This window comes from Neodiprion pinetum, chromosome 5 (assembly GCF_021155775.2).
Source record: "Neodiprion pinetum isolate iyNeoPine1 chromosome 5, iyNeoPine1.2, whole genome shotgun sequence".
Classification (NCBI taxonomy): domain Eukaryota; kingdom Metazoa; phylum Arthropoda; class Insecta; order Hymenoptera; family Diprionidae; genus Neodiprion; species Neodiprion pinetum.
In genome coordinates this window covers 17,996,867-18,024,398 of record NC_060236.1, presented here as the reverse complement: position 1 = coordinate 18,024,398, position 27,532 = coordinate 17,996,867, and the positions used below count along the sequence as shown (strand labels likewise).

The 27,532-nt window shown below is 40.3% G+C and overlaps 1 protein-coding gene across 2 annotated transcripts in view; it reads right to left on the bottom strand.

The window, feature by feature from the left end:
* LOC124219302 (fez family zinc finger protein 2) overlaps positions 1-24,277 on the bottom strand; it is a 49,710-nt gene extending 25,433 nt beyond the window's left edge. Inside the window, exons 1-6 of one of the 2 annotated variants that reach the window (XM_046626664.2) lie at positions 23,552-24,277; positions 19,546-19,644; positions 19,299-19,482; positions 15,477-15,700; positions 11,207-11,841; positions 9,407-9,683 (exon numbers count right to left, since the gene is read on the bottom strand). In XM_046626664.2, coding sequence (XP_046482620.1) covers positions 9,407-9,683; positions 11,207-11,841; positions 15,477-15,700; positions 19,299-19,482; positions 19,546-19,644; positions 23,552-23,762 — 1,630 coding nt within the window. In that variant the 5' untranslated portion in view covers positions 23,763-24,277. The remainder of the gene's footprint in view (positions 1-9,406; positions 9,684-11,206; positions 11,842-15,476; positions 15,701-19,298; positions 19,483-19,545; positions 19,645-23,551) is intronic. The other variant, XM_046626665.2, reaches the window with a different exon arrangement.
* Between the last annotated feature and the right edge of the window lie 3,255 nt (positions 24,278-27,532).

Below are 27,532 nucleotides of genomic sequence, written 5' to 3'. Positions count from 1 at the left end.
TGTCAGTCTGTCGCCTTCCACTCTGCACCACCATCCAGTGTCGCACTTGACTTCCTCGGCCTTCGAACTACCGACTTACAACCCCTGCACCAGCACCACGGCTGCGTGTGCCAAAATGCACGGGGTGTCCCGTTTTATTCCGCGTAAGAAAATGTCTGACAATGAGGTGGATCGAAATGAGGTACACTTGGGGACAATGGATCTGAGACGGCTAATTTTTGACACTGGACAGTTATGTTGGCAACACGGAAACCTGCAGCGCCACAGTCGGCCGAGCACGAAACAAACTCAATCTCAATAAACGTAACATAACCCATGACCGTCGTTGACGTGTCAGTCCAACAAGTCATTATCCCCGCGGTATTCTAAGGTTAGATACGACGGTCATGGGTTACGCTACGTTTATTGAGATTGAGTTTGTTTCGCGCTCGGCCGGCTGTGGCGCTGTAGGTTTCTCTGTGTTGCCAACATAACTGTATAGTGTAAAAAATTAGCCGTCTCAGATTCATTGTACCCAAGTGTACTTCTAGTCGTGGACATCACGTACCGAGAGGTTCTCTTGGAAGGATCTGCTCGCAAGCATCTAGTTTATATCCGTAGCCACATTGAGAAAAATTTCATTTGTTATAGTAACGGGAAAAATTCAGTAAAACAGGTATCGTTAGAAAAAAACTGTTTAAATATTGTTGGCAATACAAAAAACGAGGTACACCTAACCATTTTGCGCTATTGTCGATCCTTTTTTGGTAATTGCAACGCAAAATCAGTCTGTTAGGTTTACTCTACTTTTTTAGTTAAATAAGGCTTTGACATCAATTTATTGTTGCACAAGCATTAAATTTTCGCAACAGTTGCAAGAAAATATAGTAACAGTGATCGTAATGAGAAAGAATAGTAACGGATACCAGACTTTCTGATAACAGCTAGAAAACTAATTTTCATTTTGTACCTCAAACTATATTTTTCGGTTGTAGTAAAAAATGAAAATAGTTAAAGACTGTGCGGTAACCGGAACTAAGAATTTTTCTCAGTGCACCTTAGTAAAAATGTTACTGTGTATAGTGGCAGGCAGAGTGACCGATGCGAAGTGGATCGCGACGGCGTCGCGAGTCGAACCTTTTTGGTGGTCGAGAGGTTATGGTTAACTGTCACTTGTCAACCGTTCGATTCTAGGGAATTTCGTTCTCGTTAGCGAAGGTTGGCAGCAGGCTGCGCGAATGGATGGCGGTCAATGAAAATTAAGCAAGTTGAATCGCGCGCACTGCGAGCAGGTTCTTTCAAGAAAACCTCTCGGTACAGGCAACCATGTGGTCGTGACTACTTCAAAAAATGTAGTTCGGAATGCAAAATGAAAATTAGTTTCTTATCTGCATTAATCAGGAAATCTAGTATGATTTATTATCTTTTCCAAGTATGGTCACTCTTACTGTATTTTTTTGTGGTTATTGTTATAGTTTGACATCGCTGCGACAGAGGTTTGAGGTTAAGGTCTTGTTTAGATGAAATATTGTAATGAACCAGATAAACAGCCATGATTTTTGAGTAACTAGAAAGTGCAGTATTGATTGATGTGATTATACTCAGTAGTTACTTCTAAACTATTTTCTTGTGATTTCAACATTATTTGAAACGTTGCTGTAACTATACTAATTTTAATAGCATTTTTTGATAACTATAACGGATGAAGTTTTTCTTAATGTGAAATCGATTGAAAGCGTTGTTTCGATCCTGTCACTTTTTAAATCGAACCTTCATTTTAAAATCGTTGATTGGCCAAAAATTGATACTTTTTGTTAATTTTTTTTACGAGATATATAGTCAATCATTGAATATTTATCGAATTATTGTACACGTAAGGTACAGACATTTCTGAGAGAACGTTAGAACAGAAAATACTGAGATTATCAGTAAAAACTTATAGATATCGGTGCTCCATTTCAAATCTCTTCAAAATGGCTTAAAATCCTGTATATTTGTTCGATTTCATTTTACAGTAGTTCATTTCATTTAGATGACTATTTAGTACAGAGTTGGTGAATACAGACTTTCGGTTTTTCAGTAAATAATTCAATTTGCCGATGACATATCCAACATCAGCGCAATGTTGTAAAATTGAATATTTAACGAAGCCAAAAGGATGTAAAAAAAAGTGTTCGAATGAACTTTTGGAATATATTAAATATGGGAATTAATTCGTAGCGTTTTTATTTTTCTCATGAAAACAGACGCGTAAAACGCTACGAATCAATTTCAACACCCAATAGTCTTCCGAATAATTGAAATTACGAACGAAATCTAACATTTACTAGATTTTCAACAATTTTCAAGCGTTTTGAAATGAATCCTTTTGTTAAAAACCACGTGATATTTTCTATCGTTGAATATCATCAATCAATCATCCGTAGCCGACGAATCTAACAATTCGATCAACAGTCAATGTCACGGCCAATATTTCCTGCAATAAAAAATCAAAAAAGGTACGAATTTTCGGTCCTTCAACCCGATCGTCAGGGCGCAGGACAAGGGAATTAAAGGAAGGAAGGAACAAACGGGACACCCAGTGTATCCCGTACACGAGGTCATGTATCTCTGTCTATTCCAGCTGGTCTTGTGCACGAACAATATTTGCAGTGCTCTTATCCCTGCGTGCACCGCAGGTCGACGTCGGGATCTCTGGTGGTGGAGAGGGATAGAGGGAGGCAGGCACCCGCCTCGCTAATAATGATTTTACGTTACGCCGAGATCCCCCGGGAGGTTGCGACGCCGCCGTCGCCGCGCCCTTATTGCACATGACTGGGAGACTCTCGGGGCCGGTGAAATGATTATCATTAGCCACCGACTCCCACCGCTCGGCAATGGAACGGTGGAAGTGGTGTGCGAGCTTTCGCCCTGCCCACCCTCCTACCCTTCCCTTGGCTTGGCTTCGCTTCGTTTTCTCTGCCCTCGCCGAGAGGAAAAAACTCGCTTCTACATCCACCTCGCCTTGGACGCTTCCCGATAAATTGTCTCTCTCTCTCTCTCTCTCGTCGGTTTCCTGCTTCTGCTACTCCTGTTACTGGCTACTGCTTATTCTCCGTGGTAGGCATTGACCGAATGGTGGAAAAGGAAAACGCTACCCCTGTCGTTTGGTTGAAAATTTAATGCGGAACGTTGACGAAATGCGAAATGGTCACAGGGTAGAAGGGTCGCGGTATCGAGTCTTAATAAAGATGCGGGAATCCGTTCCATGGAACTTGACATTGGGTTAAGTTCAAGTAGAGAAAAGTCAAAATGTCGAAAAATCAGGAAACGAATAGATCAGTTCTATCGATTCTATGTTTTGGCTTTTTCTCTTCCTACTGATCATCCTGGCGATTCTGTATTTTGGCTTTGTACACTTTCGCCTTTATCTCTACTTCGCCTTTCTACATTTTGGAGGGCGTGGGGATTAAGGTCTAGTAAGACCGGAAAATTGAATGGTCACAGTATCGAATGTTCCGAGACGTAATTTAAGAATTTGTTTCACAGAATTTCAAAGACCCAGAAATTTGTTTCATAGAATATCGAAAGGTGGAAAAGTTGAAGTGTAGAATCAAAAACATAGAATCGCCAGAATTTTGACTTTTTTCCGATTCTATGTTTTGCAATGCTTACATTCTTATATTATTATTCTGACGATTTTATATTTTGGCTCTTTATACAATTTAATCATTCTTCACTATGAATTTTCTCTACTTTAACTTTCTGTATTCTGAAGGATAGAAGATTAAAGTTACGGAAGATCGAAAATAAAAAAGCTCACAACATCGAAAACTGATAATAATAGTAATAATCTGAAAAAATTAAAGAAAAAAAAGCCTCTGAAAAATTCGTCGCACAAACTTCCGAACACCTATTCACTGTGGGTTAAATATTTAAAACAATTAATTTTGTTTCTTCACTTGATCTTTATCACCGCATTATAATAATTTTTAGCCAGATAGTCCGTCATGGCGGTAGGCGAAAAAGATTAGAGGATACTCGGTGGAGTAGATAGATATAGTTTTGATGAAGAATTTATTGCCCGCATTGCTCACGCAGTTTTATGGAGCTTGACTGACGCAGAGAAGAGAGAAAAGAGAATTAGATAGAATCCAGAGACCAGAGTCGCGACAGGGAGAAACAACCGTGAAATTCTTCCCTCTGCCGGCCTAACTGCACGGTGCAGATTAAGAGTTAATCCTCCGTTTTTCGAGATGGCAAATAAGAAAGAGCAAAATGACGGGCACAGGCGAAGGTGAAAAAGAATAATGAAAATGTGAGAAAATAAAATAACAAGGGTTTGAAACTAATGTTAACCTGGCCACGAATCAGCCATTCGACTGCCACAATTTACCATAGTGTCAATATCGGCTTTACCCTGTAATTCTGTATAACTCGACACTGCAATTGCTGCTGCTTCACCAAAATGGAGGGGTAAATTCGGGGGTTGAAACACATTGAACCTTAGCGCAACAAACGGCTGACCAAGTGCAGGGTGAAATAAAAACCCATGACCAGATCATCGTAAAGTGGAATACCTGAATTTGCATTTGTCGTCACAAAAAAAGTCGTTTTGAAGAATAACTTCTCTCCGATGTGGAAGCACGTTCGAGAAACCGTTTTTAACATTTTCCAGCTTTTGTGTCCGCAAAAAATTTTGTATCGTCGATTTCCAGAAAACGGCTTCATTGACTTGGATGATATTTGGGTGAGAAAATCGAGTTGTTAATAGAAACGATTCGTGGAATTTTCGAAGCTTTTGCCACTTCCGGTGTTTTACTTTTTGAAAATTATTTCGTGTATGCTAAATTACAGTGGAACTGTTCTTCGAATTCGGACGATATTTTAGCCTAACATTAAGTATCTGGTAAGAGACGTATCCCGAAACTTTTGAAATTTTGATACTACTTCCGGTCAGGTATGTCTGAAATTCCGAACCAACGGTCAAATTTATTTCATTAAAATTTGTAAAGAAATTTGTAAAACTTGATACACCAAACGTTATAATCTTATAATTTTTCAAGAATTTTTCTACAATTTGGCAGTCGCGACCTTTCGTTTTGAATTTATTATGATTATTATTCAGTGTTACTTGTTTGGATATAATTCATTCCAAAACGTTTTACTTGCTTCTCCAAAGTGCTTTTTTTTTGCATTGTGTTTCCGTTTTATCCTCGACATCGTTGCACCACCTCGAAATGTGTCTAGTTAAAAATATTTACCCCGATCTCCCTTACTCGAAGATCTATTACTAACTAAAAAAGCGATAATCCGATCGTTCCAGTTCCAAAAAAAAAAAGCTGAGCTTTTCCGTTCATCCGTCTTGTTTCCGTATTCTAACCTGGGCGACTATCGCAGTTGTAGTTTTTGAGGGTAATTCGTCGGGACTAGAGAATTAGAGGTGGGTTTGTCGGTTGGTTGAATTTTTCATACCCCTGAATAATGAATTAAATGTTCTCGAGCGAGAGTCCTCGAGGCATGGGAAAAGGCCGGGAAGAGGCACCGAGGTCCCATAGGTTGTTAGTCGCGGCGAAGTGACCATCGGTTTAGCTTTGTATCCTCCTTTGTCCTCCTCCTCGCCCTCACTCACCGACCCGGCTCTTCTTCCACTTCCTCGCCGACCTCGCCTAGAGTTCACCGAAAGAGGGATGAACGAAGAGAGGAAGGGAGGCGGACGCGGCGGGGCGGGTAGAGGACAAGGTGATAATTTGATAAGACATCGGGAGCGTTGCCATGGAGACGCGATACCAGGCCCAGAGACCCTTCGTCCCTTCGTCCTGCCGGCGTCGTCGCGTTCCTTTATCCCCTCGCCGCTGCTCCATCAACCTAAGACACCGGAGTGTCAAGTGTTCCGACGCCCCACCCACAGCTTTTTCCCTCTCCTCTCCTCTCCTCTTCTTGCCCAGTTCATCCGTGGCTGCGTCGTATCCTGAACCATTGCAGCCGGGACTCTTCGTCCTTAGCGGCAAGGTTCAACGTCGTCTGGGGACGCGGTATCAAAGACAAACATCCGGCGGTTGGACTGGCGCAAAATTTACTCTCCGCTTACTTCCGAGACCCTTTGCACGGTCTCTTTATGCAAATTTTGCGATCGTGATGCTTGGACGTCAGATTTTTCCAAATTTACCTACATTTTTTGCTTGGCCAAGGTCGGAACATTAGTTTTTTACGTGCGAAAATATTCTCCAAGGAATCTAACAAGAAAAGAACCCGAAGTGTGTATCGCCGATGCTCTTCGTTCTGTGATATGTTCTAAGATATACAAAAAAAAAAACTAACTGGAAAAGTAGTTTTTCATACGTGGAAATGAAAAAGGGCTGAGGACTGCTCCTGAAATTCAACACCCGAAAATCACTGTTTTTAGGATTGCTCCATAATGACGTGAAATTTTGTTATTATAAAATCAATTGAACTTTGTTCATTATCGATAGTTGATGATGTACGCAATGTTTTTGTTCTCAAAATTTTACATCCCTTATTTTTTGGGGATAAACCTTAGGCCTGGTTTTTACCCCTTAAACAGCCAATTAACATGCAAAAATGAAATGGTATTCAAAGTTTTTTGATGTACTACAACGTATCACATAGGAAAAAAGAAACGTGAAGTACACTTCGGATATTCACCTTGCATATTATGTCACTTTTTTACATTGGAATAACGTGTAAAAAACATTATTATTCCAGTTTTTCTCTCAAGTTTTCCTAAACAATCGTGAGCACAGTCTCATTCGGGTATAAAAGTGCAGATACTTAAATTATCTTTATTTAAATTATCTTCAAAAATGATAAGTTTCATTTAACGTTGAAGCAACCAGAAACCGGATATTATTAAAAATCAGGACTTTTTCTACCTTTTCTTGCAAATTCTGGACTGAACTTTTCGAGGTCTACGGAAACGAATTATCATTTACATCAAAACAGAGTCAGCCGAACAATGAAACCGTACCAAACAATTATTTCGAACAATTCCGCTAAGAAACTGAAACTAGTGTACAATTTTTACTCGTTGCTTTGGGATCATGAGAAACAGTATCATTATATAAGAAAACTCTTGGACTTGAGTTGAAAATTCTACATCTGCACGAATATTTTTAGTATGTTCGAAACTAGCGTTTGAATCTTTTTCCTTGGAAAAAAAACAACTGTTTTCCGAATGTGAAATAGTCTATTGAACATGTCAAAGTCCACTTATTTTTAGTAATACAACAATTGGCAAAACTACACTGACAGAAAATAATCTTACACAAACCTCGATTTATGGTTTGATTGAGCTAAAATATGTATCGTTTTAAACAGATCAATGTTTTCCTCTCCTATAAAGCGATAAAAACATTTTTCAGATTCGAAAAATTACCTGGTTTGTGATCACGATTGTGTGAATTATGGAGTTCAGTAGTGTAGTAGGGTTTTGTTATAACCTCAGAGCAAGCTATAATCAACTATAAGTGTATGTATAACATTTGCATAAAATTTTGTACCGTTTCTCATTAACCACACAAGCATAATTGTAAACTCTATCGTTTCCCGGATTTATTACTCTTAGGAGAGAGAAAAAAGTGTAAAATACAATTTGCTTATTAGGTCGATGCTGATCTATCGCTAAATTCGAATATTCCATGTTCGAAAGTCTTGATTCAACTGTTCGTTTCGATGTCAGAAAACCGGAGCTGTACTAATCGACAGAATCCAATTTCTAATATACTCATAAATCTCTCGATGAATTGGTCGATTCCAATGTACATGTAGTTTCGTTGATCACTAATTACTCAGTTCAGTGACAGTTTTCTTTTCACAATGTGACTCACTAATGTTACCAAGGGTAATTACGAGGTTGAATCGTAACCTCGGTAATTGGATTCGCTGTAATAACAGGTTCCAGTAGTGTCCTCAACAGTAACTGGTAACTCAACTGTATACTAAACTCGATATTGGTTAATATACAAATGAACCAATTTACTTCTGATAGTAAGTTACCAATCTTGCATGCAGGTTTCAGTGCGAATGATATCTTGATTGTATGGTTGAGGGTATGACAGCAATGCAGATATTACGGGAATTCAGATCTGGACTCGCGCAGAATGCCTGCAGGCTGTGTTAATTGCCGAGGGGAATATTATTGCGTATGAAAAACTAAACGAGGATCTCCTTGATTTTCTGGGTCTGGTACTGTTCGAGAGTCGGGCGTAATAAATAACGTCAGTTTTCCCACAGACAATTTGGTCGCAGTGAAATTCTATTTGAAGATTAGGGCCGAGCATCCCTAGGGCTCGTTGCCCTCCAGCCTGCGCCCCGAAAGACATTACGATTATTACTGGCGTGGTGAAACGCACGGCTCCAAACCGTGCCACCCCAGCTGGCTCAGACTTTTAGGGCTTGCGCTTTCCGTATAAGCCGGACAATGCGAACTCGAGTGACTTTGTCCAGATGATTGCTTACATTATTTAGCGGAAATCCATACGGGGCAGTTAACAACCACGCGATAATCGTTGTCATTCACGCAGAGTGATGATTGACTGGTGTGACATTCGATGGGACCACGGTGTAGAGATACTGAGATAAGAGTGAGGGGCATTTCACTCAAGGAACTCGTACATTCAACAAATGGAAATCGAATTTTACATCAAAGGAACTCGAACGACTTGGATGTTTTTTCAAATCACAAAGCATCAATTGCGGCAACTGAACCGATTTGCACATCTCTTGGACTCAAATGATGATAGCGCCGAAGAAATCACTCGACAAGCGTTCGAAATCGTGGAAATCGTTGATTTCAATCGATCTTTAGCATCAGTGTCCATTGTTTTCTATTGATTTCTATTTTATTTTACGAGTTTGCTGATGTTCAGTTCACCAGGTGATTTCCATTAATTTCCAATATTTTCTCAGCGTTTCACAATATTTCTAGTAACTTGTTACGATGTACCGTGATTTTAGCTAACCCAAAATCACTGGAAATCGTTTACAATGATACTAAATTATTGATAATAAATAAATAAGGAAGTGAGTTTGCACTCTGGAAACCAACAGAAGTCACATGCGGAGGTAGAAATTACTACGGAATCACTATAAATCAATGCCAATAAACCGAAATCATTTAATTTTATAGCTATAGAGCTATAGTCAAAGAGATATTTCTCACTCCCTGATACTTTCATTTCTCATTTACTCGATTGAATGTCGATGATCGCAACTTATATACTGTGAGAATACGATTACTTTCTTGTCCAGTAAAACATACTACAAGTATAATAATCAACTCTTATACGAAGAGCTTAATTATAAAACCAAGCGGACGTTCACAAACAAACATCAGATATTGAATTACTTCTTTCCACGTTACAACCATTGGGCAAAGGCACACTGCCAAATTCGTCCCAAGTAACCTTAAAGTAGTTTATTTACTCACCAGTGTGGATGTAGGTGTGCTTCTTCATGTCGCTCTTCTGATGGAAACGCTTGCCACAGAATTGGCATGGGTATGGTCTCGTGTCCGAGTGTATCAGAAGGTGCGTGCTCAGGGTGCTTGACCTTTTGAACGCCTTGCCGCACTGCTTACATTCGAACACCTTCTCTGCAGAGTGAACGGCTCGGTGCTGGGTCAAACTAATTTCGTGACCAAACGTCTTGTTGCACAGTTCACAGGCAAACGGCCTCTTGCCGTTATGCGATCGTCTCGCGTGCACCTTAAACGGATCAAGCAAATCAAATTTGAACGAATTATCGCTACTCTGTTTTCAAAACCGATCACTCTTCGTCGACGATGACCAAGTCATGATTTAGGATTAAAAACACTTGTATGTAGGTATTTTTTCACGTAATTTCTGGTCACTGATCAACAACCCAAAAAGTTAAAACAAGTTGCACCTTTAAATATACGCGACTGAGACTGAAAGCTCTCACGTCTAAAATCGGAGCTCATTTTTACGAAAGTAGTACCTGTTGTACTTGAATAAAACTGACTGAAAACAGGAGATAAGAGATTTTTTATCATGAAGTTTGTAGGATTGACCAATCAGAACAAATATAACGGCATGACCATGGATTAGAAATAATACAGAGTATAAAGTTGCTCTGTTTTTTGTGACAACGTTTGTGAATGATCGAAACTTTGGAGGGAAAAAGTTTTTTACTCGCGGAGATCGGAGCTTCGCGGATACCCGCATTTGTAGCCAAAGTTCGAGATGAAGTTTATAATTTCCGAACCGCCCTACGTCTAAAATAATCTTTTCCCATGTCAAAGTGTGACAGTGAAGGAGGGTTACACATGGGTGGACGTAAATATCGACAACGAGGCGTTCTGTTGCGTCAAACCTCACTTTGCCACCATAACAACTTGATTTTAAAGAAAAACAAAGGTGACTTGAATTTTTCAACTACACTCTGTCAGCAACTTCGAAAATTCTACCTTTATGGCGAGATAGAATTAATCGATTATACCCTCAGCTGTAAAGAAGGGACTGCACAGAGAAATGATAATTTTCCTGACAACTTTGAGAGCTCAATGAGCTTAATAAAATTCTGAAATCCGTTTGAAGATCAGTGACCGATAGTTCATCAAAATTACAATATTTTTATTTCAAATACCAGACGAACCTTGAGCTCGTACCGAAAAATTCAGCAAATCGTATTTTTTCCGTGACTAAGCAACAAATTCATCTCAAACTTTGTGAAACAATGTATACTTTACTCATGCAGTATATATTGTTGAAATTTAAAATAGATGGGCTGTAAATAAAAGCGTTCTTCAAAACTACAGAAATCGTACTTTTGCAGGAATGTTTCCAACCCCCCATTTTCCTATCCAAAGTTCCCAAATAATGTTATCCCCACTCGCTCACTATTTTATTAGACACCATATGTAATTTACAGATGATCCTCAGAGTTTGAACATCGATTTTAGAGTAATCGAAAAAAAAAATTCTTCCAGACGTGTGTGAAACATAAAAATTTTATTCTAATATCAAGTATATTAAAATAATTCATCAGGTGCGTATACACGTAGAGAAAAAAATTTGATTTGATTCGATTAAAACTTGTTTCAAACCCGCCAGATTTTTTTCTCTAAGATAGAAAACTCGTTCAAATATGTTCGTATTCGGCTAAATTTTTTTTAGGTGTATTTTCTGGGCACCATGTGTGAAAAAAAAATAGTTTAAATGAAATTACGATATCGCGAGAAATGAAAAAAGAAAAAAGAAAAACTTACCTCAAGCCCATGAGGGGTGCTGAACATTTTGTCGCATTTCACGCAACTGTAAACATCGCCTAGGGGATGAGGATGGTGAAGCCCATGTGCAGCATGTGCCGAATGCAGCCCAGGGTGTCCAGGATGAACTCCGCGAAGCAGGGGGTGGAGGTGCGGGGGCAGGAGGTGATGGGGTAGGAGGTGGGGGTGGAGGTAGGATAGCGGGTGGGGGTGGGGGTGCGGGGGCAGGAGAGAGGCACCCTGGAGGTGCAGGGGCGGGTAGAGGATCGGCGGGGGGGCGCCAGACGTGGGGGGCGCCCCGTTCCTCAGGGGGGAATCGTTCCGCGGGTGAGCCGTCGGCGGGTCGGGCCTCAGCAGCGCCGAGACGCTGAAGCTATCACCTGACCGTTTCGGCGGGTGCGTCGTCACCGGGTTCCTCGTCACGCTCTGCGGCGACGACGGCGGGCTGGAGGTCGCCTCGCGCTCGTCCTCGTCGCCGACTTCCTCCACGTCCACGTCGACCTCCTCTTCCTCGTCTTCCGCACCCTCGCCGCTCCGCACGTCCCCGGGGGACTCGGGCGACAGGGAGTGAACCGGAGACGGACTCCTAGTCGACGGGGAACCCACCAGCCTTCCCACGCCGAAGGAGAGGCGCTCTGTAACAATGTTTATAAGAGGAATTTCTGTAGCAACGTTGATACGCTTGGAGGATACGGTGAAACTGAATTGAACTGATTGCGCATGCGCGAGATTCATCGTCTTTTCACGCAGCCTTGCCGCAACAAGATTCAGATGTCAAACTGGGCTTGTGGAGGTTATGTACGCGATTTTGAGTTTTCTAGGGAGAACGGATGACGAATGATTAATGTTGCAATTCGAGAAGGCTTAGCAAATTTTCATTGTTAACCGACTCATGACCGATGGATGCTACGAATCATAGTAATGACATAACCTGAATTGATCGCTACTTGACGCAGAAGGATTGACTCTCGTGCGCGATTTCGAGTAAGTTGGCTCTCCTGACTTGCATACAGAAATATTGCCTCAATGCGATCCGGTCGACCAATGGAATCCGGTTATCTTGCGCATGCGGATTCGCCCGCTCAACCTGTTAATTTTCACAGTTTTCTTTTGGTATGATTGTTACGATAGGTGAATCGCGTTGTGTAGAAAATGATTCCGGAGGCTGAAGCGTAATTCTGAAGTTTCATAATCACATGTGTTCACGATGAAACGGTAATACAAGTAATATGGTTCAATCTTTTTGGGCTGGGTAATATTTTGGTCTGTCATTTCACCGCGGTGCGAATGAAATAATGCGAAACGTGCGATGAACTGATTTATTAGTATACTTTACAAACTGATAAAAAGTCGTGTAAATTCTGATACTTGAAGAATAATGATCGTCGAGTTTTTGTCTTCGAAATGGTTGACAATTGATTTTGAGGTTATGTGACCTCGGCCAAAAAGATGCCGCAAGCATATAGATACTACCTAACCTGAAAACATTAAGCTTTATTACCGATATGACCGTTTTACTGTAACAAAAAAAAAACAAAACTGTCGGCAAAAAATTGATACTTGTTAGTAATATTTTGACGACACAGTCGTACGTATTCAACGAGTCATTGTATTCGTAAGGTAGAGAGATTTGTTTAAAATATTACATGTAATTGCGAAATACTGAAATTCATTCAAACAGCAGTTTAGACACATCGATGCTTCGTTGTAAACCGATTTAGAATTCTTAAAAATCCAGGATATTCGTTTGATATCAATCGCAAAGTCAACCCCAATCGACGTAATACTTGACGGTTCACTTTCTACTTCGCAAGTACCGTCGCAGAAGAAGACGAGTCAATCGGAGAAAAAGATTCATTCGAGGCGCCGGTCGACTCCCGTGTGCCTGTCTGTATTTCCACGCGGGGATCACGGTAAGAAATGGGATTTGAGTCACGTATCTCGGGTGGGAAGGGTGGTTCGTATTTAGGAACGCACAGGGGTTGCGCAGCGCTAACGAGGCGCGGGTTTCCCGGCTAGGGAACGTCGGAATCAAAGAGGTTCACGCCTCGCCTCGTCTCGATATTCAAGTCCCCAAAAGATGAAGGTCGGTCAATTGTTGCCATTCAGTTGTGAGATTTTGCGGTATGTTTGAGCTGTACTTGATGAGGTCATATTATTGCTTTTTTGCTGCTATTCTCATTCGGAAAGTAACAAATTTAATAATATGTGGATGGAACCTCAACTTTGCTGGAAGTAAATTTTAGACCACTGGATCTTGAGTGCTAATAAACGGCATTCATGAGCATGGAAATATTTATATAAACGTTCTGTTTACAAAAAAAAAAAATCGCAATGTTTGAAGAGAAGAATCAAAAAATAATAATCATTGTAACTTCTTTACTGGATCATTTTCGTGTAATCATTTTCCCTATTCGTGCTGCCAGTCGTTAGAGCAATTGTATTTGAGGTTATGTTTCCATTCGTCGTTGAACATGCGTAAATTATAATGGCGGATGTTTTAGACCAACTTCTGTATCATTAGAATCCGGAGGAATGTATCTTGTCATGTTGTATTTTATATGTATAACGTCGATTGGATACTGGGAAAGTATTTATTTATTGCAAATTGAATACTCTAATCGTTGGAAAATCCGCACGTATCCACTATTTACAATCGACCAATTTCAAAGAACCATTAAAATTAAAAGGTGGATTATCTTGACTCTCATTTGTCTCTCCGTTCCGATGCGAGCTGGCATCCGCGTTTCCAGTGAGCAACACGGAGTTGGAAAACAGGCAAGTTTAATCAGGAGGATTCATAAAGGTGTCGGTGATATCTGGTGATATACGACCGTGAGATATAATTCCTTCTCCCCCTCCGGCAGTCAAATTTTTCGAACCAATCGGCGGGCCGGAAACCGTCGCTTCGACCATTTAGAGTGTAAATCCGGTTTTAAATCATGATAAGAATCGGGCTGCTCAGCTCGACTGCGTGGCGCTCTGCTTCTCTTCCTCGAATTCTAATAAACTGGGGTTATTGAAGTGGCGCGACCCGCCATATTTATAATCCGAAGGGCCTGCCGCGAGGCACGTGTCTCTGGACACCCTGCCTCATGTTCTACGCACCCGCTTCTACAGCTAATCGTGTTCAAACCCGGAGCCAACAGCCTCCTCGCTTTCCCCTCGCCGTCATGTCGAGGGTTTGCAATCAAATAAAAATATGATACGTCTCTGGTTTACCCCGCATCTCGCTACCTAATCGAATTAAACGGGCTTCCTGAAGCGAATGAAGAAATTAGAAAGGCGGTTTGCTCGGGAAATGTCGAACAGATAAAATATGGGCAGCGCCATCATACAATGGTTATGGACATGAAAGAAACAACATCTCTACTATGTGACAGACATGATTCCAAGAAAATTCGAATACACAAGCAAAGACCGGATAACGTAATCCAATTTTACTATAAACGTACTTTGATATTTATGAATGGACATTCATGCATTTTGTAGTTTTTTGCCAGGTCATAGGGTTCAAATTTATTGCCAAACGTTCGACCCTGAAAATGGTGGACCGCCTGACCTATAAAGCATGAAGATATGTATATATAACGTATTTTTTAGGCGATTGATAGTGTCAAATTATAGGCGAATATGTTAATTCGCAGTAAACGAATTGGCAGAATAAAAAAATTAGTCATTTTCGTCAAGTTTCTTTTCCATTTACAATTAAGTTTTCCATACGACCTTGATCTTGGGTCACAAAGTTTTGAGTGTTCAAGTTAAAAAGCTTTAACTTCTAATTTTTACTCCAGAATCAAATTGTTTGTAAGAAAAATTTCATACAGGCCGGAATAAAAGTCTAACATGACGATAATTAATCATTGAAGAATAGGTAAACAAAACGTGATCAAGTCAAAGTCAAGTTTCATACATTTCTAGAAGTTGTCAAACACTTCATTTTGTTTTTTCAATATTGTACAAGAAAAGTTGAATGTTTAATTGCAGCCGACGCGATATAAATACGACGAATTTAAATAACTTCTTCAATGAGCTTATCCCGCAGGATTGTATATGCACAAGAACCGCTGTTGCTCTCGGAATTTAATTTCCATGGTAACTTTTTTCACGTCATATTTAGGGTTGAATGGGAGATTGAGTTGCGGATTGGAAAGCGAGTGATAGAAATCGGAAGAAATACAAGACGAGAGAAAGAGTGAGATGAGGGCAGAGCAAGAAATGTGACAGATGTTAGGTAAAGCTGGAAGCCGAGGAAAGAAGAACTGCTTACGCAAATGTTGCGTCTGGCGGTGGAGAAATGCGGCAAAAAGGGCGCAGTTGAGAGAACCGGGAAAGCGTTTCTTGCCGGAATGACATGAAGGCGAGGAACGAGTATCGGGGAGCAGGCACATGTTGTCATCGTTTGCTCTCTTCTTCGTCCGGGTTCTGTTGCTGCTGTGCAGTGCTTGCGCAACACCGGATTTCCCGCCTGTGCGTCTAAATTCACGTCTGCGTCTGAACAAGCAAGAAGAAGAAGAAGAAGAAGAAAAAGAGGAAGAAGAAAAAGCGAGGATTTTTCCCGCACGTCGACACCCCAATTTCACCCTTCACATAACATGCACGGGACGCTTTTGCGAACGAGACGCGCGAACTTTCCGGTTTCGGCAACAATATCGGCGAGTTTGCGTGGCGAAAGTTGCAGGCAAACGCTTCTTCCTCTATCGGTAATTGTAGGTGTGTGCAAGAGTGAACTCTGTAGGTTAATTGCATCCTCTCGGGAACTCCCACTCTTCTCATTCCATAGTTTAGGTTTAGGCTAAGGCCCATTATGCAATGAGCGAAATAATGCGAGGGACACGAAACGCGTTATATACACTACTTTCCGAAATTAAATAATCTCTCGTTGATTTACTTGTCATTTTTTCAAATTGTTTTCAAAAATTTCAGGAATACAATGTTTTTTCAACAACAATGTATTTTCAAAATTGAATTACAAAATCGTTTGGAAAACTTTTTGGCATAGATTTCTTTGACATTCTACTTTTTCCACTTTTATTTTGTAGTCTTCAAATTGCTTGTTGAAATAAAACACTTTGTAGTCGAAACAACGAACTTTAAAAATCGAATTCTATAATTGTTTTTACACGCACAGTTATCACTTTCTTTGGCACAATTTTCTTGAACAAACGACGGAATTCGAAAATCCAATTCTGAAATTATCAGTTTCATCAGCGGTTTCCGCTAATTTCCTGTATCTAATTACTGTATGTATTTTTATTTTTTTTTCACTACACAGGATATTTAAGATCTATTTTTGTCATTTTTTTACTGTCTTATATTATTCTTCAACAATTCTACAAACACGTTTTTGTCGGTCCCGAAATTCTAATAACATCTAATTTTAGACCGATAATCATGAGGTTGTGTTTGACGGTGAATTGGCAGGAAAGACTCGGCCCAAGGATCGGAATGAGGGCAATGATTTACATCGTGTAGAAATACTTAACGAAATGGAACAAAGTTTACCCGAGTCAAATGAAAAAATTTAGTTCGTAGAACGGAAGAATCGTGGTGAACGGATTGATATTTCTTCTCGGTCTAGAATTTTGCAAAAATCCACAACTGACCAATCGTGAGGTTATGTTTGACGGTGAAATGAGAGCCTAACCAGCACACAACTGAAAGTCGCCAGGAAGACGTTTAAAATATATTTTAAGACTCATTTTTTGACTCTGAAGAAAAATAAGGGGCGTCTTTACATTCAAAAGATGTTTTTCGTAACTTTTAGAAATGAACAAAACGGGTCGGAAAGACGATACTCGAATATCATTTTGACGTTAACGTATATATCTCCAAATATCAAAGTCCGCGTATCTCACACGCAAAAACAGGCTTAACAAGGCCAGTCTATACATAATTCTGAACAAAAACACTCCAATACATTCTAACTTGACGTAGAAATAAAGAAATGGCACGGATTCTACGAAATCGCGATAGTAACTTCGTATCATTAATGCAATTTCTTTATTTCTCCCCGAAATGAAAATGTATCGGAGTGTTTATGTACCGAATTGCGTATTGAATAGGACTGTTAAGCCCTTTTTCACGTGTGAGGTACGTGGACTTCGATATTTGGAGATATATAAGTCAACGTCGAAATCGACCAGGGCACCTCCTTAAGTTTTGTGAGGTCCGAAAATAAAGACTAAGTAAAACAAAATCGTTCCGCAAAATAAGCGTATCACTGTAACCGAGTGTAAAGTCCTCCGTCTTAATAGTCAGTTCAGAATTCCTTAAGATTCCCCAAATCAACTACCGATTATCGAGAGGTTATATCCGACGGTGGAACGACGAGAGCGGCTCCGAAGACGGTTCGGAATGGGGGTAATTAAAGGGGCGAGGGCCGTATCTTGGGGATAATGCACGGCTGTTTCCTCTGTGCCCGGATGACGCGGTCTTTTTTCTTATTTATCAATCGTTAACTCGAAGACTCGGGCCGCATGATTGGGATAAATGGTAGCACGCGTCACGCCGTAACCCGGCTCCCTCACCCCGCCGCCCCCGTGCCTTATATGCATGGGGCCCCAATGCCACCCAATTGGAGGAGATTACAGAGTCGACACAGGGATTCGGGCCGAGCATTGGCGGCCTCTTTGTGCTCTTATGCTGGCGGTATTTTAGTTTTATATAGGTGCAGACGCGCGCTGAATTAGAACTATCAGGATGGATTAGCCGGCTCAGGAACTCGCCTCGCGACTGGCTGATCTTAGAAAAACCGCGACCATTCGGTCGTGGTGAATCTGCTTTCGCCGGATGTTTGTTTTACGGAACGGAGGACAGTTGCACAGAATGGTGAATATTACTCTTAGATTCGATCAAAGAATATTAAACTACCTGCGTTTTTTTTTTCATGTCCTTCTGGTTATTGAAACATTTCTCGAATTGACAACTCGAATCTTTTCGACTACTGATGGTAACGATAACTGAAAATATTGCAATTGCGTTGCGAGAATCTTATGGGTATGACTCAGAGACTGCACTGAGAAAAATTTCATTTCTTATAGTAACTAGAAAAATTCAGTAAAACAGGTATCGTTAGAAAAAACTGTTTAAATATTGTTGACAATACATAAAACGAGGTACACGAAACCATTTTGTGTTAATGACGTACTTTTTTAGTTAAATAAGGCTTTAACGTCAATTTATTGTTGCACAATCATTAAATTTTTGCAACAGTTGCAAGAAAATCTAGTAACAGTGATAGTAATGAGAAAGAATAGTAACGGATACCAGACTTTCCGGTAACAGCTAGAAAACTAATTTTCGTTTTGTACCTGGAACTATATTTTTCGATTGTGGTAAAAAATGAAAATAGTTAAGAACTGAGCGGTAACCGAAACTAAAAATTTCTCTCGGTGTATGGTGTCTGTATACACAACGTTATTCCTCTGTGCACCATTGTATGAACTAATTTCATAAAATCAGTAATACTCTCTTTAATTTGATGGAATTATTTACTGCTTCGTAGAAGTAATGAGGAATTTCCTCAAGTCAAGTAAATTTGTTTCAAGTTGAATCATACGAAACTGTTTCGTAGAATTAAAGAATTACGTTTATATAATGTGGTGTAAGAAATATTCAGCGCGAATTTTTCTCAGTGCATTCACTGGAACGTCGCGATCTTAGAAATCTATCTCCACTTGAAAACATATAATAATTGCTATAATAATTTCATCCCTGGAAGTTAATAAAATTTTACTCCATGTTTTTGTTAAGATGTAACGTCGTTCGTGAATATAGAACATCTTTAAGACGTCTTTTATTTAACGTGTCATTTAATATACCGAAGAATGTTGCATTCGTCGACTTTTAGGCGTCTGCGAAACTAAACTGAAGGACGTCTTTCCAGAATCTAAAACGTCTCTGACAAGTCTGATTAGAGACACCAGAAAGCATTATAATTATGACGTTCAGGCGTCTTTTTGACATCTTTTCGTCATCTGTGAGTCGAAACTGAAAGCCGTCTTTCCAGAATCGTCATTTTCGATACGTCTAATCAATAACACCGAGAAATTTTGCATCACAGTCAACCCTTTATAAACGCGTCTTTTACCTGTTTTTTCGTTGTCTATCGGTAAAACATACAAGACTCCTACAAGACGTCTTTGATCTGACACCCAATCGGAAATACGAAAAATTGTGCCATCCTTCGACTTTTAGGCTATGGTCGATAAAAATCGACAAGACGTATTTCCGGAATTCGAGGCGTCCTTCTGACGTCACGTTGTGTTGTTGGGCTAAGAAAGGGTAATGCAGGAATCTATAATATCAAGTCCGTCAAGATAAATGATGATCCTTACCGGAGTGGCTTCGGGGAAGTGGTGGGAGACTGGTGACCTCGTTGGCGTTAGCAAAGGGCGCCCAGAGTCTGGGGAATACGAGCCGAACGCTGCATCCTCCTGTAACAATAATTCGAAGACCAGAATGACAGAGTGGATTCTCCGCAGGGTGAGTTATATATATATATACAAGAGGCGGGGTAGAAGGACGGCTAAAAAACGTCCGGTACAAAATGCAGAGGTGAAGGGGTAGGGGAAGGGAACTATTCCTGAGGGCCGGGAAACCGTTCGAACTCGAGATTTAGTATTCGCCATTCGTAGACCCGGGATCAAGAAGTGCGCATCCTCATCTCCTTCCTTCGGCAGGGGTTCGAGGAACGAGGAAGCGTCTTTATTAGAAAAGAGAAATGGGCAGGGTGTATTTTTCGAACATTTTTCCTCTCTCTCTCTCTGTCTCTCTCTCTCACTCTCTCGCTATCACTGTCTTTGAAAAAGAGAAAGGGGGATTCCACTGCAGCGGTAACAAAGACTCTCGAGATTGCACAAGACTGAAAGTCGCTGAAAATACGTCTAAGAAATGTTACAGCCCTCTTTTGACCTCCGAAAGGTACCCGAACAGCAGAAAACTCAAGGTGGCCAGAAAGACGTTTATGATATATCTTATAACCCATTCTTGACGTCTAAGATTTTCGAAAGACATCTTTCGGGTACAAAGGTATCGTTCTGATGTCAAAAAACGGATCATAACACATATTTTTCACGGTTTTGAGTTTTGTGATGTCTGGGTACAACATTTTCATGTTGGAAAGACTTGTCGATTCGAGACTTTTAGACGTCAATAAATGGCTTATTAGACACCATTCGGACGGACTTCAGTCCTGTGCTGTCAGGGTTTCGTTTTCCGGGTCCTGCGGCCTGCTGCTATTTGGTATAGGTGCAGAAGAAGAGAGACGCGTAAAATGCGTAATCGGGGCAATAGAAACCGACGGGTAATCTGAGATAGGCACAGACCGCTAGGAGATTACGTTTCTCCTCGCCGCAAAGCTATCTCGCCTACAGGATTATCACAAATAAATCATATTTCCCTGTGGCTACAGGCTAACTTCAGTCACTACCTCGAGCCCCGTCGTAGATAACGTGACTAAACGAATGGCTCCGAACGCGCACGATCGACCGATGCTTGTAGGTATTGTGTGTTTGTCGGCGGCATCGTGCTATCGTTGTGCAATGCTGCCTAGCTCTCGCGTCTTTCCTATCAAACGTCGTAAATCTATAAATGAGAAATCCATCGTGATTTGCGCCGCAAGCTCAAACCAGAGAATGACAGCACGAGATAGAGACACGGAAAATTTTCACCTGGCGGTCCGACGAATTTGTACAATTTTAAGCTCGGGCTGATACTGTGGATTCGACTGAACATCGTGCGGTGATCAATTCCACTCTTTGCCACTATTGGAAATAAAATGTTCTAAAATTAAAACATAAACTCATTTTTTGTAGCCGTTAACTGACAATGACAAAAAAAAGCATGGCTGTCATAGTCTTGATTTATCTATAGTGAGAACAAAGCATGAAAGATGCTATATTTTATGTAGAATAAAGTTGAAGACGACGTGGATGTATATGAATATTGAGCGAAAAAAATTATTGGCCGCTGTTGAAAAAATCTTCATATCCTCATGACGTCTGACATAAAAATCGAATGATTTCACAATAATCAGAAATGTTGTTGCAGTATTTTCTACAGCATCTACTATACTCAACTATGAAGTATGGTTTTTATGGTTCTCATCCACATTCGTTAAAAAAGACACTTCAAGAGAATATCAAGGTATTTCAATTGTTGGAACTTTGACAATTGTGAGGCACACGAAAAGACCAGGAGACGGTGAATTAAAACATTGAAGATATTCGATTGTCCAGCACAAGAAGGTAATTATAACAATGTTTCTAGAAGTAACCGGTATGTAACGTTGCTCGTATTATATGAGGCTATGATTCAATGTCGTCGACACCACGAGAAGCATTCACCACTGAACGAATACTTAAAAGTGATAAATCTAGTTCCACGGAAGGGTAATTTCATAACATGTATTTCGATTCAACTACTCATCCAACATTGTTGGATTGTCATATTTTGTCCTATATTGTGACAGGCTGCTAGTTAAGTCTTTATAGAAATGTCGAAAACAAGGGATGTTAGCTGACAATTTATTATAAATCCATGCAGAGAGCAGTCTTCTAAATTTATTCCGACCATTGCACTGGCACCTGAGCGAAATTTATACTCATCGTCATGATCCACTTGATCTGAAATATAATTCGATCGAAGCATCGTCTCAAGGTTTGATCGGAAATTCAAGTTGTCGGTAATATAGATATCCGATAATGATTTCTTGAGGGATGAACGCGTATTGGTGGGTTACTATTGCACTGCCCTATCGATTACTTAACAAGAACTCGCAATCAGGTTACTGTTGGTAACAACTCGAGGTTTCGATAAAGTTCGATCAATCAAATTTTTCGGGTACACTCTGCTTTTTCAAAATCGCTCTGTCGAAGGTAAATGCGAAGTTTCTCTGATGGGGAGCCAAGCTTGTCGGTACGGTTCCAGTCCCACCGACCTGCCTGTCACCTGGCAATTAACGCGCTAATCACTCGCCCCACGTTTGACAAGGCCAAGTCGGGGGACGATGATATCATTACATTTACATCGCCCCACATTTCAGCCCCACTAGGGCAGGTATTAATGTTGATACCTATTCGTCTAATGCGATCCGTCGCACCTGTTGCAGCCGCTTTTGAGAGAAACGCCTAAGCCTATCACACCGTTTCGATGCACAAAATTACCACAGATATTGCTTCCAAATCTTAGTTAAACGATTCATCGAGCTTCGCAACGACGACGCGACGTCGCAGAAACTGGCTGGCTATATTTGAACTCGACTCTTAACGCAGCAAAGGGTCACCTAAGCTTATACTACATGTCGGTAAAACAAAAAAAAAAGAATTCCTTGACTTCTGCACAATTTTGGATACAAACTTTTCACCCAACGATACTGAATATCGTATCTACTTATTGGTATAAGCCACTTCACGGCTAGCATGAGACACTATTCGATTAAGTTGACAGTTACGAACTTGAAAGTAGTTCTCAAAACCTTACCGAAAATCCTTCTGCAGCTGACTTCAGCTCGCGTCTATTTACTGGTAAAACATTTGTCGGTATTTGCCACATAACTTGGACTGGATTCTTTTCAAGATTCCAATACTATATTTCATCACGCCCGCAGGTTGATTAAAATCTACAAACCGTAATTCCCAGCAATATAATAATTGTCGGACGTTATAAGTTACCAGTGAAATGCGGAAGGAGATCAAACACGAAGAGTTCAAGTTTATTATTGTACAAGCCCATAAAATCTAAGACTGCACGAGCTTCATGTCAGGCGCAAGTTAACAGGATAACCTTTGAAAACACGGAATCCATTGATTCTTTTCACTAAATGATTCAACCAATATCTGCGTAATATTTTTGTAAATGTGATTGCCGGGACTCCCATATACTAACTCCAAAATGGCGGCCATTGGCTCAACCAAATAGTTATGATTTGGCTGTAACAAAATTCTATCTACCATTTAAACGTTCGAGGAGGCCCCGTTAATTTCGAAAAAGTGCCAAGTTCGGATATCGGTTAATTTAACAACAGTTGAATGGACGAAATAAAATTTTACGCTTTACCGAATGAAATGACGTACCTAAGTGATGTCTTCAAAAATTTCAAGCTGTTTTAAATGTCAGAAAATTGCGCTTGTACGCATGTAATACAGTTATCCAATGTACGAAAATTTTTAGCATAACTTGGTGTCAATCTAAAATTATATCTCATGTCAATCTAGCATTATCTGGTGTTGAAACAAGACTGTACCTGATTATGAATTACCGAATTGATCGAAAAACTTGTTCTGTGGGTAGTCCGCCACAATCGGAAATCTTAACGTCACATCGTTAGTGTTCAGACATTACCTTCGTTTGCTGGTGGAACTTGGGGATTATCCTGTGCGTTTTCGTTATTATTGTTGTTTGTTTCCGTTGGGAGGGATTGCTGATGAGGCATCGCGGAGGGTGGCTGTTTGGGTTTGACGATCCTGAAGGCCGAGGCCTCGGCGACGCCGCGTCTCGAGAAATCCAAGGGTCCAACCCCGACCGGTGAGTGCTGTTGCTGAACCTCCATCATCTTCGAGGCCCCGGCGAACGCAGAGTTCGCGTTCCAATACTCTCAGTAAATTCACAATCTGCCGTTCAAAGGACGACTACAGACAACGTTTCATCGAATCCATGATCGTCGGTGACGCGTTGTCATATACAAAAGGACTCCGGTACCGTTCACCTAGTCTCGAGTATCCCTTGCTTCCTGTGGCACCCTCACCCTTTCCCCTTTACATACATCACTGCAAAACCGCGGGGTCCAACATGAAACAGTGCACACTGTGTCCCATCAACGGCAGCTAACCACTCCGACTATCCTCTCACGTCCGGCCGGCAGGCCATCCATGGTCACCTTCTAATCGATCGAAAAACAATCCCGACACCCCGGATATATCACGTCGCGCCTGGATGTCACGAAGGAAATCACTGAAGGGTTTCCGTTAAGGGCCGCGGCGCCGGGAGCTTCGCTAGCCGATGATGCCGTGGTTACGGGGCTTGAGGAGCAACTGCTGTTAACAGATCCGCAGATAGCCAGCCGTGGCCCCGACAGTGACGGACGAAGCCCGGCCGTTTCGGTGGGAGCTCATCGGGCACTGCGGACCCGAATCGGAGGCCCCGCCCCCGGACACGCCCCCGGGAACGCCCCCCGCCAGTACCGCCAATCCCGGCCTCCTAAACTCCGATTGACGCTACCGACTCCCCACCTTCGCCGTTTCATCCTACACCGAGGTGCCGCCCCCCTCGCCCAATGCTCGCGCTCGGCGACTCCGCAGTTAACCGACTGATCCTTAAGCTCTGGATGACGACCGCAAGCTCTTCGGCAGCCGCAAACCTGCATCTTCTCGGCCACTGTGAGGGTCTCTTCAGCGTGTAGCTCCTGCAGGACTTTGGCCGAGGGTGAAAATCTGATTGCGCCTTGGTGTGTCGCAACACGATTTTACAACCCGATGCAGTGACTGTATTTTGTATGGTCTCGCTTTGACCATTCTCAGGAACGTATTTTGCCACGGTTTTAGGAACTTAATTTAAACGACGCATGTACCGATGATAAAATTTTACTTTTAGCTGTTCGTCTGGTTACATCATTTTGTTCACTTGTCAAAACTTTACTTTACGTGTTCAACGTGATGAACTATTGCTTATTTTCCCTGTTCAAGGGATCAGATATACATATAGATAGATATTTGTGAAAAGTTTTGTTCATTCGCTGGTGATGAGTCAATGAGAGTAGATGTACAGTCAGCATGCCGAAAATTGTCGAAATGATTTAGAGTTAGGTAGTTTAAATTTGGTCTGAAATCATTTGGGAACCGGAAACGAACGTATTATATGTATAAATCAAGCAATGCAAAGCTTGTACTTAAAGTCATCTTGCATATTGAAAACATGCAACTTCAGTCTTTTTAAATCATTCTATTTTTTCTGTTTTTAATATTTTCATATGCACTATTTTTAAATCGTCTTACATGTTAGAAGCATAGAAAATAATGGAAAAATTATTACATCAAAAATCATGCATGCTGTTAGACTGTTAAACTAAATACTTTTGTAATAATTTTGTATAATAAGTATACGTTGAGTCAGTGAGAGTATGTTAAAAGACACTGTGATTAGAAGTCATTTTGCAGCATTTAAGGGCTTTCATGAATTTGAATGAGGTTGTTGGAAAAAAGTATCTTTATATCATTTGACAACGCTTATCAAGTCACATGAATATTTTGCAAGCTACGCAGCCGATCGAGGATTCAGTGGACGGTATACTCAAATTGTTTAAGATTAATCGATGCCATTTCAACTTTCTGTAATATATACTGTAATCCATCAATTCATCTCAAGTTACGTAAACTGACTTAAGCCTTCGTCAATCCTTGTGTGCAGCAACTTAAAATATTTTCTAGTCATTATAGAAATTATGTAAAGATATTCAAAGTCATTTAATGTCTCAAGCTTTAATTGACGAGCTATAGTGAATAATTTTAAGATCAAATATTGGGACTTACCTATACAGGAATTTTGATGTCAGATGAATCAAATCGAAAACAGGATATGGAACAGTTACAGAATTAGGTCCTTCTCTGCAATATAAAAAACACATGGAACAATATTTTTAAAGTTTCACGATTCAAGACAAGTTTCTTGAATTCGTCAAAATCTGAACAGCGATCTAATAACACTGAAATTTAATGTGCTGTACATTTTTGGGAGAATTTTGTCTCAACTCTCAGAATAATTAATTACTAATCGTTGACAAGTTGTACATAAATAAAGAGAATGAAGTGTATTACAAAATGCCAGAACTGTTTTTCAAATTTGTCAGATTATATTCATAAAAGGTCTTCCCTCATTGAATACGGAATATATTCGTTATCGATCCTATCCTTGGCCCATATAACACCGTATGTTAGGTCGGGCCAATTAATTTTCTGATTACACCCAGCCCGTATTTTATTGTACATTATTAACCGTCCCATCACATTGAACGGTATAAATGTTAACTGATAAAAGCTAATAGTTCCATCAATTATTCATTTAGGGTACAAAAAAGTGATATGTGAGTTTGGATGTGGATTCGTTACTTTCATGATAGTTCTTATTCAAAGTCAGCTCTACCATTTTTTGCCGAACGACGTTAGCCGATGAATTTTGCGGACAGAATTAGGCGTATCGCGTACATACATATATAATATATAACTGTGTCAGCTCTGAGGTGAACACAATTTATTTTTATTGAGTACGTCTTAATGACGACGTATTGAGCTACTAATACCCAGAGATTAGGTGTCGTAAGCAAAGAACAGAGCGTAAGCCGCCGAAATCGTAATCAAGACTTCGGAGTTCTCCACCTTTGATGGATCTACAATCTGTCCACGTTACTGCTGATAATCCACTCCTCGTGACTCCCCAACACCCTGCCCACGCAATTCCACCACACACCAACTTCGTAAGATTCTTCACTATCCATATTCGAATCGTTTCAACACACCGGCGATTTTCGATTTCCTTTTATGTTTTTTTTTTTGTTTTTTTTTTTTGTCAAGTTCATTCCTCAAATCTAGTAACACACCGAGAGAAATTTTTATTTCCGGTTACCGCTCAGTCCTTAACTAATTTCATTTTTTACCACAATCGAGAAATATAGTTCTAGGTACAAAATCAAAATTAGTTTTCTAGCTGTTACCGGAAAGTCTGGTATCCGTTACTATTCTTTATCATTACGATCACTGTTGATATATTTTCTTGCAACTGTTGCGAAAATTTAATGCTTTTGCGACAATAAATTGACGTTGAAGCCTTGTTTAACTAAAAAAGTACAGTAAACCGAACGAACTAATTTTGCGTTGCAATTATCAAAAAAAGGATCGACAATAGCGCAAAATGCTTACGCGTACCTCGTTTTTCGCAATTCCAGCAATATTCACACAGTTTTTTATTAACGATATCTGTTTTAACGAATTTTTCTAGTTACTGTAACAAATGAAATTTTTCTCAGTGCACGTAACGCATAATATATTTGAATTTGGGATTTTTCTGATTTACTATAAATTGCAGTATTATGCATAATATCGATCAAATTTTAGATCAACCTATCTAGCATTCGTTTTATGAATTTCTTCAAGATTGGATTTACCATTTTTTATCATTTAACAATATTAGTCAACTTGACGTTTGTTCTTTGTCTACGCAGTTGGTTTCAAGTTAGTCGAAAAACGTTTACTTTAAATCAGACATTCACGGAATTGAAATTGGCGATTTTGCCTATTCACCATTACATCAGCTGCACATCTTATATATTAATTG